General features: G+C 46.7%; 2 protein-coding genes and 1 non-coding gene across 5 annotated transcripts; 1 reads left to right on the top strand and 2 right to left on the bottom strand.

Annotated features, from left to right (window-relative positions):
* The first annotated feature begins 65 nt into the window (after positions 1–65).
* Positions 66–11,615, top strand: IFT20 (intraflagellar transport 20). 3 transcript variants are annotated; one of them, XM_036899610.2, is made up of 7 exons: positions 66–244; positions 2,591–2,675; positions 3,056–3,291; positions 3,440–3,568; positions 4,721–4,806; positions 5,358–5,461; positions 10,699–10,832. In XM_036899610.2, the coding sequence occupies exons 3-7, from the start codon at positions 3,216–3,218 to the stop codon at positions 10,781–10,783; spliced, it is 480 nt and encodes a 159-aa protein (XP_036755505.2). In that variant the 5' UTR covers positions 66–244; positions 2,591–2,675; positions 3,056–3,215; the 3' UTR covers positions 10,784–10,832. The 3 variants fall into 3 exon arrangements, with proteins under 3 accessions (XP_036755505.2, XP_036755542.1, XP_036755533.1); XM_036899647.2 differs by lacking the exon at positions 10,699–10,832 and adding an exon at positions 11,485–11,615 and having other exon boundaries at positions 68–244; XM_036899638.2 differs by lacking the exon at positions 10,699–10,832 and adding an exon at positions 5,936–6,368 and having other exon boundaries at positions 74–244.
* Positions 2,070–2,146, bottom strand: LOC118919651 (small nucleolar RNA SNORD83). Its single transcript, XR_005027599.1, has one exon. It is a non-coding gene; the product is annotated as a small nucleolar RNA SNORD83 (small nucleolar RNA).
* TMEM97 (transmembrane protein 97) lies at positions 6,465–13,471 on the bottom strand. The gene is made up of 3 exons (XM_036899595.2): positions 13,229–13,471; positions 8,863–9,007; positions 6,465–7,827 (listed from the first exon to the last, which is right to left on the bottom strand). Exons 1-3 carry the CDS (start codon positions 13,430–13,432, stop codon positions 7,568–7,570), a joined length of 609 nt encoding a protein of 202 aa, XP_036755490.2. The 5' UTR covers positions 13,433–13,471; the 3' UTR covers positions 6,465–7,567.
* Positions 13,472–18,646: the final 5,175 nt, after the last annotated feature.

Here is an 18,646-nt window from a genome sequence, read left to right as displayed (position 1 = left end):
AAAGGCCTCTGGGCCTTGTAGGCATCCACCCTTCCTCTCAGGCCTCTGTTTCCCAGCCCACTCTGCGGCTGGGGCGGCTATAAGTGCTTCCCGTGTCAGATACTGACGTTATGGATAAATAGGTCCTGTAGCCGTGGCAGCGGCTGAAGCTGGCTTACGAGTCCCCGGCTGTCGCTGACCGGAGAGTGAAGCTGTTCGCAGATATCAGTTTGGGCCGCGGCGCGTCGCCGCTACGGGTTGGCAGGTAGGCAGTGAATCCCGGTCCAGGGACGCGGGCGGACCCGAGGCAAGATCAATCTGACAGGCCCCCGCCCTGAGGAAAGGGAAGTCCCAGGCCGAAAGAAACGTGGGAATTCCACTCGATTCCTTGGGAGCGGTTTTACACCTAACTTGGGCCTGAAGCTTTACTCGCAACGCTCCTCTCAGGAAACCGCGTCTCAGATAAGTTCAAGGAGTTTACACACTGAAGACCGCCATCTCCATCACCCAGGTCTTCCTAACTTTCTGCCCAAGCACCCTTCCCCACACCCCATGAATGGAGCCTGCTCGTAGTGCCTGGCGTGGATCTGAGAGAGCCAGGGGGCGGAGACAGTGTCGCCGCCCTCATCTTCAGGGAGCTCGGTCTGGCTCATGTGCCCGGTGTTCCTCAGATAACCACACACGCTTTGTGTTAGGAGTTGGGAGACAATCTGATGGCCAGCCGTGAACCCTCTTCCTACATTCCTCCTGTCTTGCCGATCTCATTCAGCTATCCTTTCCTACCCTACCGCTGGCACAAGCCAGATACCTGGGAATCTTGCCTGACTCTTTCCTTCACTCATCCCCAAACCCCTACATTCAGTCAGTCCTTTACTAAGTCCTATCAACTCGACTTACACTTTTCTAGAAACTCCAAGCCTTGGTTACTGTAATAGCCTCCTCTGTTTTCACAGTCATTCATTCCTTAAACATTACTGAGTGCGGATTCTCAGTCTGTGCAGGCACCGTGCTAGATGCTGCTTGTACAGTGATGAACAAGATAGGTGTAGCCTCTCTCTCTTGTTCCCTCCAATTCCAATTAATCTTGAGTAGGAGTGACTCTAAAAGGCAAATCTGATTATACCACTCTGCTGAGAATCCACTGGCTGCCCATTACCCTTGTGGTAAAATCCGAGTTCATTACTCCAGCTTTTGGGACCCTCCATCATCCAGCTCTAGCCTCCCCATTAGATTCATCCTGTACCACCTCCCCCTTGTTCACTGCTTCAACCACACCATAGCCGTTCAGTTCTCCGAATGCATTAAATTTCTTATAGCCTCAGGATCACACATACTTTTCCTTCTGCCTAGAATGCCCCCTGCACTTGACAAGTTTTTGAACATATTGTAGGTCTCAGCTTGAATGTCACTTTTTTAGAAATCTTTTGTTGCTCCCCCCAATGAATTACATCCTCCTGCTGAAGCTTCACATAGCACCATGTGCCTTTCCTCATACTGTTACCACAGTTTGTGATTATTTAACTCCATGTCCAGAAGTCAGGAACTAAAGCATTAAAGCATTTTCTTCACTACTGTAATGTCCAGAGTGGGGACTCAGTAGATATTTTTGAATAAGTGCATGCTCTGAAGGAAGGGAGTGGAAATTGAAGCAGATGTTTGCTCTCTCAGGTTGCTTGAAGGTTTCTAGAGCAACTGGTTTGATTAATTACCTGGTAGGTATTAAATGCTCAGACTATATGTGTAAGTATAACAGAACAAGCGGGAAGACAGATCTTTTTAAAAAGCCAGAGTATAAGGAAGCTCTGGACGATTAAAATATTTTAAAAGGAAGATGCTAGCCTACCTGAGTGGATTCCAGTGAGGCTGAAGGCTCTGGGCCACAGTCATACAGACAGCCTAAAGACATGTGTATTAGTTGGCTGACACAGTATCAGATGTGTTTTTTTCCTTACTTAAAATTTTTTGAATAGATGTTTCTTTAAAAATCAGATTTCATGTATAAATCTGGATTTCTGGTCCTTTTGAAGAGAAGTTCTGGCAACCATGGGACTTGTTTCTCTTTTTCCTTTGCTTTCTTTTTTTTTAGCAGTTATCATCAGTCAAGGGTGATAGATGAAGGCCATCACTGTGGGGACATTTCCTTTTTAACTATTGCTCCTCCTGTGGTACACCTGCTTTGGGCAGGCACTCCCAGGATCACCCCAGTCAGAACATGACTTCTCTGGGAAGGCTGGGAGGGGAGCAGGGGAGGCTGGGGGAGGTGGGAGCAGGGGGAATGTGGCAGCCTGTGGGACACCTGGAGCTTTGGAATTGTTATGTGCCAGTGGTTAGACCTAAGCAGCAATGCCTCCCTTTTCAGACAAGGCATGTGCTCTCTATTTTTCACTTTTTGTTTTGCTTTGAGCCAGAATGAGAGTACTTTCAGCATTTCCTTCCTAGAACTGAGGCATAATTTGGACCAGGAATGCAAGGTGGCTGGGGAGTGGAGATCTCTCTGCTGGTTCTCTTTCTCACAGAAAAAAACCGAGACTCCTTAGCTTGGCACACAGGTCTTCCTGATCTGTTTGTATCCAACCTTTCCAATTCCATCCTCTGTCCTTCCATTTTCTAGGCAGGATAGGCCCTTTCAGTGACTGCAGGCTGTTGTCCAGGCTGTTTTCTCAGAGTGGAATGTCCTTCCATGGCTTCCTTACCTGGTACGTTCTTGCCGATACTTCATTCCTTTTTGTATTTTCTGCTAGAAAGAGACTGACCAGCTTTGGGTCCCCACCCAGGCAAGTGAGCAGTACCCGTGGCATACATTTTCAGTAATAGTCTCACTTCTGGCTTATTTTTTTAACCCTAATTTTTAATTCTCTGAGATTTCCTCTTTTACTTGGATTTTGTGTTATTCCTATACTGTATTTGAAAGCTTTTCATGTCCTTTTGGGTCCATAACTGGGGATAGTAAATGTGCTTATGGCTCACAACTTAGTTCAAATGTCTTCCTTCACCCCAAGTAACCGCTCTGTTCTCCAGTGCTGTGATGTTTCTGTAAAAGTATACTTTTTCAGTTTACATGTCTGTCTTCCTCCAGCTGAACTATGTGCTCCTCCAGGCGGGCACATGTCGCCTTCATCGCTGTACCCCCAGCATCTAGCAGTGTTGGCATTTGGTAGGCACTCAAGAAATGTGTGTTGAATGAACGATGCCTGTGGCAAGCAACTGGACTTTATTCTTTCCTGACCCTTGCTCCTATGACACATCTCCTTCTGGCTGCCACTGTCACCCCTTCAGAGCAGAACTTGTCTAGGGAAGCCGGAAGGGAAACAGGTGAGGTCCAGAGAGGTGGCTGCAGAGGGTAGGGGTGCCTTTGGAAGTTGGCGTCGGTGTCTGGGGGCAGGAACGAGGCTGGGTTGGAAGCAGGCATTTACTTGGGTGGCTGGGATGTGATCAGGGATTGGGGCTGGTTTCTTTGCAGCTATGGCCAAGGACATCCTAGGTGAAGCAGGGCTGCACTTCGATGAGCTGAACAAGCTGCGGGTGTTGGACCCAGAGGTTACCCAGCAGACCATAGAGCTCAAGGAAGAGTGCAAGGACTTTGTGGACAGTGAGTGTCATTTGGGGAGGTGTGGTGCCACAGCTTTGAGCTGTTCTGCCTGCGCCCCACCCCCACCCCGCCTGCGGCTCCCTCGGGTTGAGCCCTGCCTTCATGAAATCCCATGCGCACCCACCTTGTCTACCTGTCCTTGTCTTGGGCTCTCAGGTAGTCCCACATGGCACTAATCAAAACAAACACTGGAATGGGGAGAGGAGGGTGTTACTAGATATGCCACATTTGATTTGTTTTTTGTTCTCAGAAACCTTAAACTTTATCAGGGCAGAACTGTTGCTGGGGGATGGTAAACAGAGTTGTGTACTCATGATTTGAGTTCTTGGAAGAAATACCGTTCTCAACGGCAGGCTTGCCATTATTTGGAGTGAAAGTTGATTAACTGAAGTCCATAGAAGCAGGTCAACAGACTCAATTAAGTCATTTTTAAACTAGATGTCCAGGATGCCTCCTGCCCCAGCAGTGAAGTGAACACAGAGCAGATCTAGCTCTAGAGTTTTTGAGATTCCTGAGCCTTCTGGGCATTCCGTAGGCTGCAGAGAGCTTGACTGGTGAAGGGGAGCGTGAGTTCTGTCGCTGGTCATCTGATGGCTCTCATATTGCCCTACCTCTCTGAGTCTTAGCACCTCAGTAAAATAAGGTTCCATCACACCCAAGGACATTGAAAAAAGCATTATGGGAGATTAGGCATTTAAATGCTTTGAGCTCTTTAGTAGCTCTGATCACAGGTGGAAAGCCCTTCCCTGCTATTAACTAATCCAGTGTCCTATCTGTGGCTAGTCAAGAGGCAGCATCCTATCCTAAGGCAGCTCTTTCAACAAACACAGCCTTTTGTGCCTCCTGTCACTTTTGGGAAAGCAGGATGGGGTCCATTCAGAAGACGGGCCCACCAGCCTTCATCATCTGAGGTAACAGCAACTTGCTGGCTTAGTGGGGACTCAAGGTCCAAGTGTGCCCCGGTCCAGCTCTGGGTATCTTGGCCACCCTTCTCAGTTCAGACCAGGGATAGCAAACTCCAGGCCAGCAGGCACCGAACTGTGTTGATTCCAACTGGAAGGGGTAGTTAGCCTTGCGCTTTTGCTGCAGGAACTCAGGGAGCGATGATGCTGAGAAAATAAGACATTTTATTTTTTGTTCTTTCCCCAAAAGAAATTGGCCAGTTTCAGAAAATAGTTGGTGGTTTAATTGAGCTTGTTGATCAACTTGCAAAAGAAGCAGAAAATGAGAAGATGAAGGTAAGAATAGCATGTCTTCTCTCTTGACCTTGGCCTGACACCCTGGTTCACTAGCCCCTCACCCTCCTACCCTCTTGGCTTTTTCTTTTCTTTTGCTGGGGGGATTTGTCTAATTAAAACATGATCCTAAAGAACAATTCCTGGCCCAGCTAACCTACCACTGAACTCTTACATGCCACTACACTCATTATTTCCTTTAATCTTCACATCATTGTATAGATAGGTGATTTTATCCTCATTTTATGAAGAAATGACAATGTACAGAGTGTAGATGACTTGGCAAAGGATACAAGGCTAAGTGGTGCCCCAGATGTGCCACCAAATGCCCATGTGCCAGGCTCTGGGGATACTCCTAGATCTACCTCAGAGCTGCAGGTGTCTTGTCAGGCACTAATCCTTCTGACTTATTCCTGAAGCTTTCAGGCCTGACTTTCTTTTCCCTGCTGGGCACTGAGTAGCCCCCAAGTGGCCCTTTCCACTTAAGTGAGGACTTAATGCTGAAAACATTTATAATGAAGCCACGGCCTTCCTTGGCATTGCTGTTTTCCTAGGCCATCGGTGCTCGGAACTTGCTCAAATCTATAGCAAAGCAGAGAGAGGCCCAACAGCAGCAACTCCAAGCCCTAATAACAGAAAAGAAAATGCAGCTTGAAAGGTAAGAAGTTATGATGGAAAGCCAAGTTCTTTTCTCAGCTGCAATTCTATTTTTCCTTCTTGAGTGGTCACCTTTTGTCCTTCATCATCATTGTCCTCCCAGGAATAGTGTCTCACTTGTCATCCTGATTTGAAGATTTTGAAAATAAAGTTACATTTGATGGGAAGGAAATAGAAAATTTGTTAGTATCAAACCACCTCTAGTAGTCTTGGGAGCATGAAAGCTCAGGCAGTGAGTGTTCACAAAGCTGGCTGCTTCTCTGAAAGGAAAAGGCCCCCTCTGGGCTGGAGGCTTCTCATGGGTGCCCCTAGGCAGTGCTCTGCCTCTTACTTTTTTCTCCTTCTTGCCCTAATGTTATTCTGAGCTCACATCATTTCTTGGAATCATTGAAATCACCTGTATTCTTCTCTAGAAGAATTAAGTCCATGGTTTATTTCGTCCATTTTTAGGGCTTCTAACAATTTTGTTTTTCAGGTATCGGGTTGAATATGAAGCTTTGTGTAAAGTAGAAGCAGAACAAAATGAATTTATTGACCAATTTATTTTTCAGAAATGAACTGAAAATTTCATTTTTTAACAGAAAGGCACCCCCACCCCAAAAACACAAAACAAAACCCAAAAAACCTCTGAACCATCCCATTGACTTGTCTGTTGACCCAAGTGTGTCACTTGAGATGGTACGTAAGGAATGCTGCACCTCTGAGGGCACTAAAACATCTTGGGGAGCTTGTTTCAGAAATGAGTGCCTGTCTGCTGGCGAACACCCAGCAACGACCGAGGTCCAGGTTCTCACCTCTTGCGTTCTTGGCCTGAACTGAGTAGTCTATGAACTTTGATCCTTTTTCTTATGTAAATTCACAAACCTTTGAAAGGAAAAGCAATAAATTATTGTTTTTAAGTGTCCTGATCTCTTTTCCTGGTGCCTTTGAAATGTATGTTTAACCCCTTGTAAGAGAACCCTGGGCTCTTTAGCCCTTAGTCCACAAAACAAACCAGGCAGTGGTCAGCAGCTACCTTTATTTGGATCATACACACAAGTTAGATGGTACTCCCAACAATCAGACCATTATAGCTTGTGAGCAAAACAGGCAAAAAGAGGAAACTGGGACCAGTTTCTACCATTTTTCATGTGTGTTCACAATTTTTTTTTTAGTTAGTCTTAAGTACAAATTTAGAGAAAGCTAATGGAACACCCGGTACTAAAGTGAAGAGACCCTCTATGCACATCAGACGTGTCATGCCTGGCCACCCCCGACTGCCCCCACCCGCCACTTCAGTTGAGAACAAGCCAGGAAGAAGGAATGATGAAACAATTAGGAAGGGTGAAGTCATCCAGGAGGAATCACACTTCCAGATCAGGCTGGAGACACCAGACCTCAGAGTAAAGGGACCATGTTAAGAGGGTCTGTAGAAATGTAGACAACTAAGGTTCAGAAAAGATAAACAAGAAGACTTAAAAACATCTCTTTTCTTGGGATGACCTGTTTAAGATGGAAACAAAACACCTTCCCTCTTAACCCTCTTCTGACTGGAAGTCATGCTAGGGCTGAATCTTAAAAAAAACTAAGTTTAAGCCTCTTGCACATTTTCTGGTTTTTCCTTCAGGGGTTGGGGGCAAGAAAACATGACACTTTTTAATGAATATTAAGGACGCATAATTTCACACTTAAAAACGGCCTGTGATATCCCACTATGCACTTTTTGCCTAGTGATGTACTGTAGGGAATCATGACCAAGGGCTTCGTTGCATGTATGTAGTGGGTCATGTGACAGTGAACACGCCAAGCAGGCTGTTTCCCGGAAGTTTATCGTTTCTATTCTGTCCTGCTCTTAGTAATCCTGCAGCAGAGCCTGGGGTTACAGTGAGGTATTTGGCACTTCTCTGTGCCCTGGCCCACACCCACTGTCCCTCTTCAGGTGACTGGTCGCAGGTGTCCTTGCAAGGTGAGGGTCTGATGGGGCTCCTGCCAGTCTTGCTCTTATGTGTTGCTGCTGGTGTGTTTCAAATGCTACTGAAGAAATGGGTTCTGAGCAGTTTTCCTTGTACTGAGTCCAGTAGGAAACTGCCCTGTGGGCATCTCTCCCCTGGGACAGTGGCTATTTCTTTCATTTTTTCTTTCTTTTCTCTTCATACTTATAGTAGGGACTCCGCAACATGAAAAGTAGAAGCAGAAGAGGGATGAGAAGGAAGGGGGCATAGACAGATACGAGGGTTATTCGTTCCTGGAAAGTCTGAGGTCCTTGTCCTTTGAAGCCACTGGCTTTGGAGAAATCCTCAAATAGAAATGTGAAGAGAATTGGAATTACAGTTGTCATGGCATGAACCGAGTAGACGATTGCAGGGGTGTGGATCCACTTGCAGCCTCCTAAGGTCACCAGGGACAAAAGAGAGAAGCGTTAGGTCTGTTCAAGACTGGGGATGCCCACAACATTCTCCACCCTGTCTCTGCCTGCTCCCTTCAGCTGAATCAGTCTCCATCCAAGTGGAAAACCAGGCGTGTTAGAATACTGCCTAGTGTGCAAACTTATGTGACACCTGGGGCCCTAGCACACTGACTGCCGAAGAGCCAAGGGTGGGAGCTGGAATTTCATTCAGAAAAACTCTAGGTCAGTAAAATGGCCATTATCAGTTAAAAACCTGTTTGGGCTAAAATGCAAGAGGGCGCGTGGGGGCTGCCAGCGGCATTATAGGTGAGAAGATCAGCAGATTCTGCCAAGAGGCAGTAGTCAGCAGCTACCTTTATTTGGATCAGACATACAAGTTAGACGGTACTCCCAACAATCAGACCATTATAGCTTGTGAGCAAAACAGGCAAAAAAGAAACTGGGACCAGTTTCTACCATTTTTCATGTGTGTTCACAATTTCCACTGGGGGGCTCCAGTGGGAAATAAGCTGTACAGGCTTGGTTTACCATGTACACGGATGCAGCCGCCTCCTCTATACAAGCATTAGTGTACAGGGACACTATAAGAATGACTTGTAAATGAGAAGTCAAATCTTTAGTGATTAGCTTCATGCTACTGCTTATAAGCCGGCATGGTACTACCCAAAGCTAAATAAAAGCCAGTGATAAACAAGAATTCTAAGTGTGTGTGTATTGTAGGAGGGAGACACGCAATAAAAAGGAGTAAGTTCAATGTTGAGCCTCAGGTTTTGTGTGTATAAGAGATTTCCCGTTAACTGAGGCAGTTGTGCACACAGCTGCCCACAGACATTAACCTGAGCCACATTCATGTCCTTTTCCAAGATCTATCCTGGCCATTCCCGGCAGATCCTATGCCACCCTCACACAAACTACAGGGACCACTGACCACTCCCTACCCCTTGGTGATACTTTCCCTAAAGATTTCTGGGACCTGGTTTCAGAGCAAAAATGGACTTTTTCCACCATTTACCAACCTTTGAGGAAGGCATATGTTGCAATGGGAAAGAAAGGCAGCTGAAACACAAACTCGCAAAACAGGAAGGACTTAAACCATGTTGGGGGGTCTTGTATCAGCGGGTCTTTGAACTCCTTGGCATACCACTTGAACAGGCTTCTCAACTGCAACAAGATGAAGATCACGATGAGCGCAGCCACCTACAGGAAGGGCTCAGCAGCTCCAACCCCTGGAAGTCTCATTACACAGCCCCTCAGCAGCGTACCGCACACCAGCTGGCTTTGTGATGCCCAGATGGTTACTTAATAAAAACTCACTAGCTCTAACTCAAGTGTTACCTCCTCCAGGGGCTCTCCTCAGCAATTCCAGCCCCTCTGTGCCACCAGCATTTATTCCTGGCTCTGTGATGACACCAGTCCAGGCATGCTACCCACTATCAAGAGCAACAATATCTGTCACTTAGCTGGCTCTGTTTGCTGAATGAACACACAAATGTGACATACCTGCTGATGGTACCCTTCTTTATACAGAAATGAGATGTGAAAAGCATGCTAATTTGTCCTTTCACAATAATAAATGCACATCAAGCTCTGAGACTAGATTTCCTTGTGTTTTTTGGCGGGTAGGGGTGGAAGGGAGTTAAATCTAACCTCTGTGAAGGTGCAATTTTAGACAATTTAAATAATCCCCAAATCTCAAGTTCCTCATTATTACCTCCCCTTAAATTTTTCTATAAGGAGACCAGCAGGGTATTTGTAGAAGAAACTTCCCAAACCACAAACCATATAGCTTCTAGGCTATGCCAAGTCTTGAGTGTTTAGCAGTTTCACCCTCCTAATTGGGATGGGGATCCGTGTAATTATACTGTCAGATCACAAGATGCAGATCTATGTTGACATGGCTACACGCAGAGGCAGGACGCAGGAGTGTTTGGTGTCCATTTTGTGCTTGTTAAGAGCCCAAAGCCAGCAGCTCTCCACACAACATGGACTGCAGAAGGCTGGTCACATTTTACCTCCTGGAGACGGTGTCGTCTTGACACACCTGCCTTCAAAGCCAAATATATGTCTTGATCTTACAAGTAAAGGCAAATCCAAGGTAAGAATTTAGCTTAATGGAAAACCCAAAGATATTTTTCCTGTTAATTTTTAATCAAAAGATGAAGGCCCACTATTGTGAAATAGAGGCCTCCCTGCTGTGAGTAAGGTTTAAGCAAATAGCCAGAAACAAACATTGTGTTAGCATAATGTTAACTTCGGAAAGACTCTGGCTAGATAACCGATTTATTGACCAAATGATCTCTAATCTGTACTTGACTTGAAATTTAAATTCATGGCAATACCCTTAGCTTTCTTTTAAGCACTTCTCTGGATAGGATGGTAATGTGGCAGAATATAATCATAAAGGTTAACTCACTACACCTCTCCTGGGCTCTATTTCCTTGTCTGTAAAACAGACAACTTGGACTAAATGTTTAAGATCCTTTTTTGCTCTTTAGTTTACTTAAAAAAAAGAATGCTGGAGGGAATGACCTGCTTTAAAAGATTTAGCACAGAATTTAAAAGGTATTCTGGTTATTTGAACTTCATTTTCTATTCAATTTGTGTACAATCTCTCAGATCTACCCATTTCATAAATCCAGGCAGATTTGTAATACTAAGGGCTGCAAAATGAGATTTGCAAAGTTTAAAGTGATTCACCTTACAATTGTTAGCCATTAAAATATTCACCTGGTCTACACTCAAGGATTTCTAAGCCAGGAGCTGCTCCGGCACAATCTTGCATTTCTCTAACTTAGAATGAGAGCACAGACTGGTTTCAGACCCAGAGGCTCACTTATTTTTCCTTTTAACAGAAGCAGTGTTACCCAGCTGCAAAGGATACTACAGAACGCTGCCGACCCTCTCCATATTCTATTTCAAACTTTTACTGTTTCATAGTAAGTTTTTCCAAGTGTTGTTCTGGTTCAAACCAAGAAATATACTTAATTTGCAAATTTTAGCCCAACCATTATGTGATCACCACAAGTTCTTTTTTAGTTCTAGGGGAAAATTCCTTCTTTTTAGGCAGGAAAAACAACAGATTTCAAATTTTGGCATTTTTTTTCAAAGAATCTGAGAATAACTCAAGGCTTTTATCATTACTTTTCCCCATAGAGAAGCAACAAAACCATCATTCCCCACCCCAAAACAACAGTGACTAGAAACACAGACCTTCCTGGTGTTGCTAATGCATTCAAATAGCACCTAACACACACACACAAACATGCAAGCACACACGGGCATGCGTTTCTGGCCAGATCCTGCCTGCGTTGTCTCTTGACCCTTTTTAGGTCATAATTAAAAACACAAGGCTGAGGAAAACCTTTACCAAATCAATATCTAAGTTTACATGGGGTCTTTACGATGCTGGACATATTCAACTGTATTTTGTGAGTGGTGAGCAAGGACTTGTGGGAATTGCACATCCAGAAAGTATCAAGAAACCAGTAGCTGGTAAGTCTGGGATGGCTTCCTGGTGTAACATAATTTGCCCAGAATTAAAGGGATTCATAACATTAGAGACTGTAAACAGGTGGCCTGCTTGCGTTTTGTTGGCCACACAGCCTTGGAAAATCAGACGTGGCTCTCCTTTCTTCAAGGCAACTAAGAGCTGGTGCAGAGCTGTGATGACCTGTTCAGAAAGCACCTACCACCTGGGCCTCTGTGGGAGGCCGAGCAACACCCCTGAAGATACCTATGTCCTAATCCTGGGACCTGTGAACTGAATCTTATTTGGCAAAAGAGACTTTGCAGATGTGGTAAAGTTAAGGATCTTGAAATTTGGGATGATCCAGGCTGTCTTGTGGGGGCCCTAAAAGTAATCACAAGCGTCCTTATAAAAGTGGTGCACAGGGAGACTGGACTGTAGAAGAAAAGGTGGCAGTGGTAACAGAAGCCAAGATTGAAGTGCTGTGGCCGCCAGCAAAGGAACACCCGCAGCCACCAGAAACTGGAAGAGGCAAGGAATGGATTCTCCCCGAGGCCCTTTAGAAGGAACCAGACCTGCAAGTTTCATTTAGACCTTCTGACCTCCAGAGCTGTAAGAGAATAAACGTATTGTTTTAAGCCACTATGATTTTTATAATTTGTTACCGCAGCAATAAGACATAAATACACCGTTTATGAACCTGAACCTGTAATTTAACCCAACTCTCTCTGACTTGACAGTTGAGACTACAGAGTCCTGACTTGCCCCAAACACTGAAGCCGTTCTCTGCATGAACCAAAGCCGCCAACTGCTCCAATGCTCTTGTCATACACCACCTACGCTTTTCCCAAGAAGACGTGTGTCAGAGGTCTTCCCAATTATGACTGGATCTAGAAGCAAACAAAAAGACTGGAGTGGGAGTACATGGTTGAGCAGAAGTTCTTACACCTTTTGGGGAGGGTTAGACCCTTGGAAAAGTTTGCCAACGCTATGTACTCTTCTAGAAAACACAAGGCGCCACAATTTTGCATACATCACCAGGGATTCACAGACCTCAGGTTAAGAACCCCTGCTCTGCAGAGAGAAAGCACTTTAGGAGAAACAGAGGCAAAATCAAATCTTTAGTAAGACAAGTCAGTCTTGCTCACAGCTCTACTGAGAAATTGGAGAAGCACAGGACTGAGGGCAGGAATTCCATGGAAGAAAGGATTACAGGGTCCAGACATGAAAAGACTGGGAAAATAAAGCTGGAGCTCCAAAAAAATAAGCATTTAAAGCAAAATTTGAGATAAAGAATGCTCTCCAATAATCAGGAAATGGGACTTTTCACTTCTGTTTCTACTCAGGTGATCATTCTTACTCGAACGCAATTGAAAGGGCCGATTTTAAAAGGTGTCATTTACTTCCGAGCTTCTGAAGGAGCTGGATGCTGATCTTGAAGTAACGACAACCTGTGAATGCCCTGTAAACGGGTCTACTTGGATTATTTCTGTGGGAGGAGACGGCATTTTAAAGGTCTTCCAGGAAACACAACTTTAAAATAAATGCAACACGTGATTTAGACACTGGTTTATCCAGGCTACTTCCTTCAAATACTGACAACTGCCCCTGGGTGGGGTGTGGGAGCCTTAAACATACTGTCAAGGAAAAACTGTCTTTAAAAGGAACAAAGTGTTTTTCCTCAGCAGCTTGGGGAGAGAGTCTGGGACAAAGAAAACCCCGAGGAAGACGCAGACTTAAAGGGTCGGGAAGGGCCGGAGCCCGGGCAGGACCTAAGGGAGGAGAGAGGGGGGTAGAACTGGAGCCCTGGGCGGGCGAGAGGAGAGGGAGGCCATGGAGACGCCAGGGCACGACCAAGGCGGGCGGAGGGGCCCCGAACTCGGCGACCAGCGGCCAGGGGCGACCGTCGCCCTCACCTCGACTGGGTAGAGTTCGCGAGGCAGCACCACCTGCAGGTCCATGAGCAGTGTGATGGGGATGTGCAAGAGGAAGTAGAGGCCCAGCAGCCACTCCAGGCCGCGCCGGGCGCCCGGAGCTCCCATCTTCCGCCGGTTCAGCCGAGCAGGAGCAGAGGCTGCGCTTGCTGGGACAGCAGACGTGGGAAGACAGCCTGAGCCCATGCGCTGTCCCGGAACCCAGCCCCCGCCACCCTGGGCGCGAAGGAGGGGCGGGGCCCACCTCCCGGCGCGTCCATTGGCTCGTCTGAGTTTAGCGTGCCGAGAAGGCGGCAGGCAGAGCGTTTCCATTGGCCGCTGCGAGCATCGCGCGGAGCAGGGGCGGGGCTCCTAGCCCAGCACCCGCTGGCGCGGGGCCGGTCCGCGGAGTGCAGACAGAGCAGGCAAACCTGGATGCGGGCCGGAACTCCTGCCGCTGACCGCGTGGCGGCTGGAGCGGCGGCGGCTGCTGACCGTGATCCCCCTCGCTCACTACTCCATTCACTCCATCCTTTTAGTGCTTGCTGAGCGCCTCCTGTGTGCCGGGCTGTGGGCGCTTTCAGTGATGGGGCTCTCAATGCACTGGCGATGTCACAGATCGGGGCCGGCCGCGCAGTGCGTTGTGATCCGCGCAGTGGTGCGGCAGTCATGGGCCTTGGGAAAACTGGGCAAGATCCCTGTCCCGCTGGAGTTGAGGGGTCACGGAAGCCTTCTGAAAAATGCGACGTAGGAGACAGTCAGCCTTAATTAAGAACCAAGCTAAGGGATATAATAGGAGGTAAAACTGACAGGTCTTGGTGATTGGCTGTGGAGAATGAGGGCGGATCAAGGATTCACATACTCGTTTTGCATATATTGATCTTCATGTGCTGGGCCCAGGTCCGCCCTGGAACAGGATGGATGGGGTTGCCATTCGCTGAGAAGAGGGACATACAGAAGTGAATTGAAGGGCAGGTATTTGGTTCTGGCCATGTTGACACTGAGCAGTTTCTGCAGCATCTGATGGAGAAGTCTAGTAGGAATTGGAATGACCGTCTAGCCATGTAGGTTTGTGAGGCGTTTGATGGCGTTGAAGTTTTGGGAGCCGAGGAGGGCCGGTAAGAGATCTTGGAGGATCTCCAACCTCAGAGCTTATGGGAGGAGGGGGCTGAGATACAGGTGGACAACAGGAGTGTGGTGTCACAGAAACATGGGGATGGAGGAAGGGTCATCTGTGTCAGAGCAACGCTGAATGTACCCATTGGTGGCCCTGAAGAGCAGCTGTGGCATGGTGGAGGCAGGAGCCAGGTAACAGCAGGGTAGTGGGTAAGGAAGTGGGGAAATGGAGGCATGGAGTATAGATACCTGGTTAGGAAGGGGAGGAGATTGATGGGGCATTGGCTCCAGGGAGATGTGCTCAAGAAAGGGCTTATTTAATTTTTAGATGAGAAAACCTAGAGCACTTTCATTTGTTTAGATGCTGCTGGGACTGAGGAGAGGTTGTCCATATAGGAGGAAGAAAGGAAGAAATACGGCTTGAGGGTCCTGAGAAGCTGGAGAGAATGTAAGGATTAGGGTTAGGCCAGAGGAGCTCTGTGCTCCCCTGCCTGAGCCCGCTGGGGCTAGGACAGAGAAATTGTTGGCAGCATAGAAGGCCCAGCTGGGAATGGGTGGCTGATGATCTGGAGGCCCCAACCTCCTGGGCTGTGTGCTTTTCTCCAGTGTGTGCTGTCTGCTCAGAAAAAGGCTGTTGGACTCCAGTACTGGGATTCAGAAAGACAAAGGTGATTTTGAGGAGTTAAGCAGAATGATTGAAGAGGTGGAGTATACAATTCAAACTGGATAGGAAGTGAGCAATATGAGGCCAAAGGGGCTGGTAGGCTTGGGGAAGGTGGAGAAGTGACTGGGTTTGAGGCTAAGAAAGAAGTGCTGGTGTGATAGGCCAGGTGTCAGAAGAGGTCTGCCCATGGATGGTGTGGCTGAAATGGAGAGGAGGGGAACGTCTTTGCATATGAGAGTCCAAGGTTTGGGATGGATCCACTGCAAAGGCCGCCTAGGATGGTGGTGCCAGTTGGGTGGAGAGAAGCCTGTGAGCCCATCGCCAGAGTTGATGTAAGGAGGTAACTAGGAGAAAGGTGGATATGGGCTGAGGTACAGCTTAAACCTCAGAGTGGAGGTGAAACAATGTGGATGTGGGCTTCGGGAGCAGGGAGGCTGGGGACCCCACCTCCTGACTCTGAGGTTGTGGAGCGTGAGAAAATGAGCAGCCTGCTCTGGAGAGGGCTGTGGGGAAGGAGCCAGGTGTCGGTTACCGCAGAAGGTGAAGGCTCATGGTGTGGAAGGGCTCTGGCTCTGGAGAGGAGGGGTGTGTTATTAAGGAGGACAATCAGCAGGGCGGAAGCAGCAGCAGGAGAGGGTAGGTGGAGGTTCCTTCTGGGGTGGTGGGCAAAGGGTGACTGGCCTTGGTAGGGGATCATTGTCAGAACACACAGTTTGGGCGTCCCCCAGGTCTCTCGGGGCGGGCTGGAGCCCTAGTCACAGCAGGACTCAGGAAGCGGCCTGGCAGTGGTATGCTCCCCGTCCCCCAAGAATGGCTTTCAGGAGTGCGGCACCTTTTAAGCTGTACTCCAAGCTGATAGCTGCTTGCTGGGCACAGTGGGTGTGGGGCCCCTAAACTGCGATTTGCTTGCAGACAGGGGAATGTGGTGTGTACAGCTGTTAAGCTGTTAATGTAACTGTTCCTCAAAAAACCTCTCACTCAGCCAAGTTTGTTATCTGTAGATAAAGACTTTCAAGGGTGAACTTTCACTGGAAGGCCACTCCATCCAAAAAGATTTCTGTGCAGCTGCTGTCTTATGTTTGAAATTCCTTTAGTGGGAACTGCAGCTCTTAGTTCAATGAGGTCAGATAAGTGGTAGAAGGCAAATGGCTCTGGGGAGGAGGACATAGTTAATCAGCAGATTGCCTCACCCAAAGCCGTATTGGGTGAAAGAATGACTTAAAAACAGGCCCTGAGTGGCTTTCCTGTCCTGAGTTGAAGTGATGATAAGCACCTTTCGAAAATTATTCGTCTTGTGATGAGACAAACACCATCAACCCAGCAGTGTAGGTGGAAAGGGCATTCTAGCCTTGGAGCCTCAGCCACACGGTGCTCGGAGAAGGCTGCGCTGGACCCACCACTTCCCTCCTTTGCTGCAACTGTGTAAAGCTCTTTCTTCTCTGCTTTTGTTTCACTCTCTCTCCTTAAAATGCACCCACCCTTCTCACCCCACCCCTGTCCACCTCCCGTCCTTATGTATTTTAAGGCCCAAAGGATCGCCTCTATTTGGTGGCATTGCTGCCCTCTCTGAACCCCTGTGACAGTCTCTGATGTGTTTATTCCTTTCACAATGAGCAATGCTGATCTGAGTATGTGTCTCTGCACACCTTTCCTGCTAGGCTGTAGGGTCCTTGACAACAAAGACTGTGCCTTCTGCATCTTTATGAACACAAAGCTAGGGTCATTGAGGGACTAAACGTGAAATTCAAACTCCTCTGCCACACAGACACTGTCACTTAGTGTAATTGCAACGGGAACACGGTGTAATAACAGTCAACCAATGGCAAGATGTAGGTGTATCAAATTTCAAGAGCTTTTGCAGCTAATGGAAAATGATAAGACTTAGCTGCTGTGGCTCCAGAATCAGCAGATGGCTTCACCGCAAAAGCTAAAACATATATTAACAAAAGCTGAGATTCTCTCAGTGCTGGAGGCATAGCAAGGGGGCTGTATGGGGAAGATTCAGAATCAGCTCTTGAGATCTGGCCAGCTGTCTTGAGTGATTAACTCCCTCCTTTTCATGTCGAAGAACCTGTGAAATTGGGTAGAAGGGCAGAGCAGGTGCGGGTTAATTCTGAAAGACTTTGTTTAAAATTTGGATATTTTGTTGTTTTTTGTCCTCTTGCATAATTCTTTAAAATATTGCATTGAAATGTTATTTATCCTGGTTACTGAGTTTTTTGGTGCCCACCTAAGTTATGTGCCTGTGGTGTCTTACTCTCACCCCAGCACCTTACAGCTCTGGCTGTGAGGTGGGAGTAGGGTTAAGTTTAATTTGGGGAAGCGTCAGGTTACTGCTGGGTCTGGAGAGCTAAGAGCCAATAGATGTGGTATCAGGGCAATAGAGAGGCGGTGGGGAATCGTGAGCAAGGCCGTCTGGGATTACAGTAGTGCTTTAGAAAGATTCATCTGGTCCCAGTGTGCAAGGTGGCCTGGTTGTAGGAGGAAAGCAAGATGTTGTAACTTATATGCTAGATCATGTATTTCCAGAAGTTTGGAAGTTAAAAAAGGAAAGAGCTGGAAGTACTAGGATCGGGCATTTTTCAAGGTAGATGTGTCTCAAATACACTTGGTAGTAGAAGTAAAGTGGCCCATTTAACGGAATATTAACATTTCTCACTTACGGAGTACCTACTATATACTAGAGTGGGGTTGGCAAACTTTCGCTGTAAATGGCCAGACAACAAATACTTTAAGCCCTGTGGGCCAATCTCTGTCCCAGCCACTTAACTTTGCCATTTGTTGTGTGAAAGCAACTATAGACAATATGTCTGTCCATAAGAGAATGTGGCAGTGTTCCAATACAATTTTACTTACAAAATCGAGCCTGATTTGAGCTGTGGCATTTGTAGTTTACGCACTTCTGCTCTAAGGCATTGTTATCTTCATGGTCAAGGCCAAGGGACCATAGGTTCTAGTAGGTGGAAAAAAGCATGGAGTGTATCCATCATCCTAAGGCCTAGGCCTGGAAGTGGCACACCTCCTTTCCAGCCACATTTCATTGGAGAAAATATAGACATGTGCCCACATTTTATTACCAGGAGGGCCAGGAATGTCATCCAGGCTTATGCTAGGGAAGGACGAGAGATTTCAGTGGTTCATGACCAGTCTTTGCCATAGGCAGTTTCAGAAATCTCATGGAAAGTATGCAAACATACTCAGAAATTTTGATGAATCACTATATGGCTGAATTTATCTGAGGTCTAAAAAAGCCAAGTGTAGAAGGAATGACAGAATGAGGAAATCACTATTTCCAACCACAAATGTAATGAGTAACTGGTGCAAAGATCATCAATACATGGCACTGGATGAAAAAAATCTCTCTCCTTAGATTAATTATTAATTATGAAGGGAAAAGGTATTTTTACAATGGGGAGATGTGGCAATCACAACCTTGATCAAATGATCACATTTAGTATCACCAAAAAATGGGATATCTATGCCTCCTGATTTGATGAAAAGTATACTACACCACCTCTGTAATATTCTTTCCAAAAATGTTTAACCTGAATCTAATCATGAGGAAACAATCAGAAAATCCAAATCTTTGTAGGACATTCCACATGACAGTTGGCTTTGTATCTTCATAAATGTTAAATGCC

The sequence above is a fragment of the Manis pentadactyla genome, chromosome 4 (assembly GCF_030020395.1).
Source record: "Manis pentadactyla isolate mManPen7 chromosome 4, mManPen7.hap1, whole genome shotgun sequence".
Taxonomy (NCBI): Eukaryota; Metazoa; Chordata; class Mammalia; order Pholidota; family Manidae; genus Manis; species Manis pentadactyla.
The sequence above is the reverse complement of the archived record's forward strand: the minus strand, read 5'-3'. Positions and strand labels throughout refer to the sequence as shown.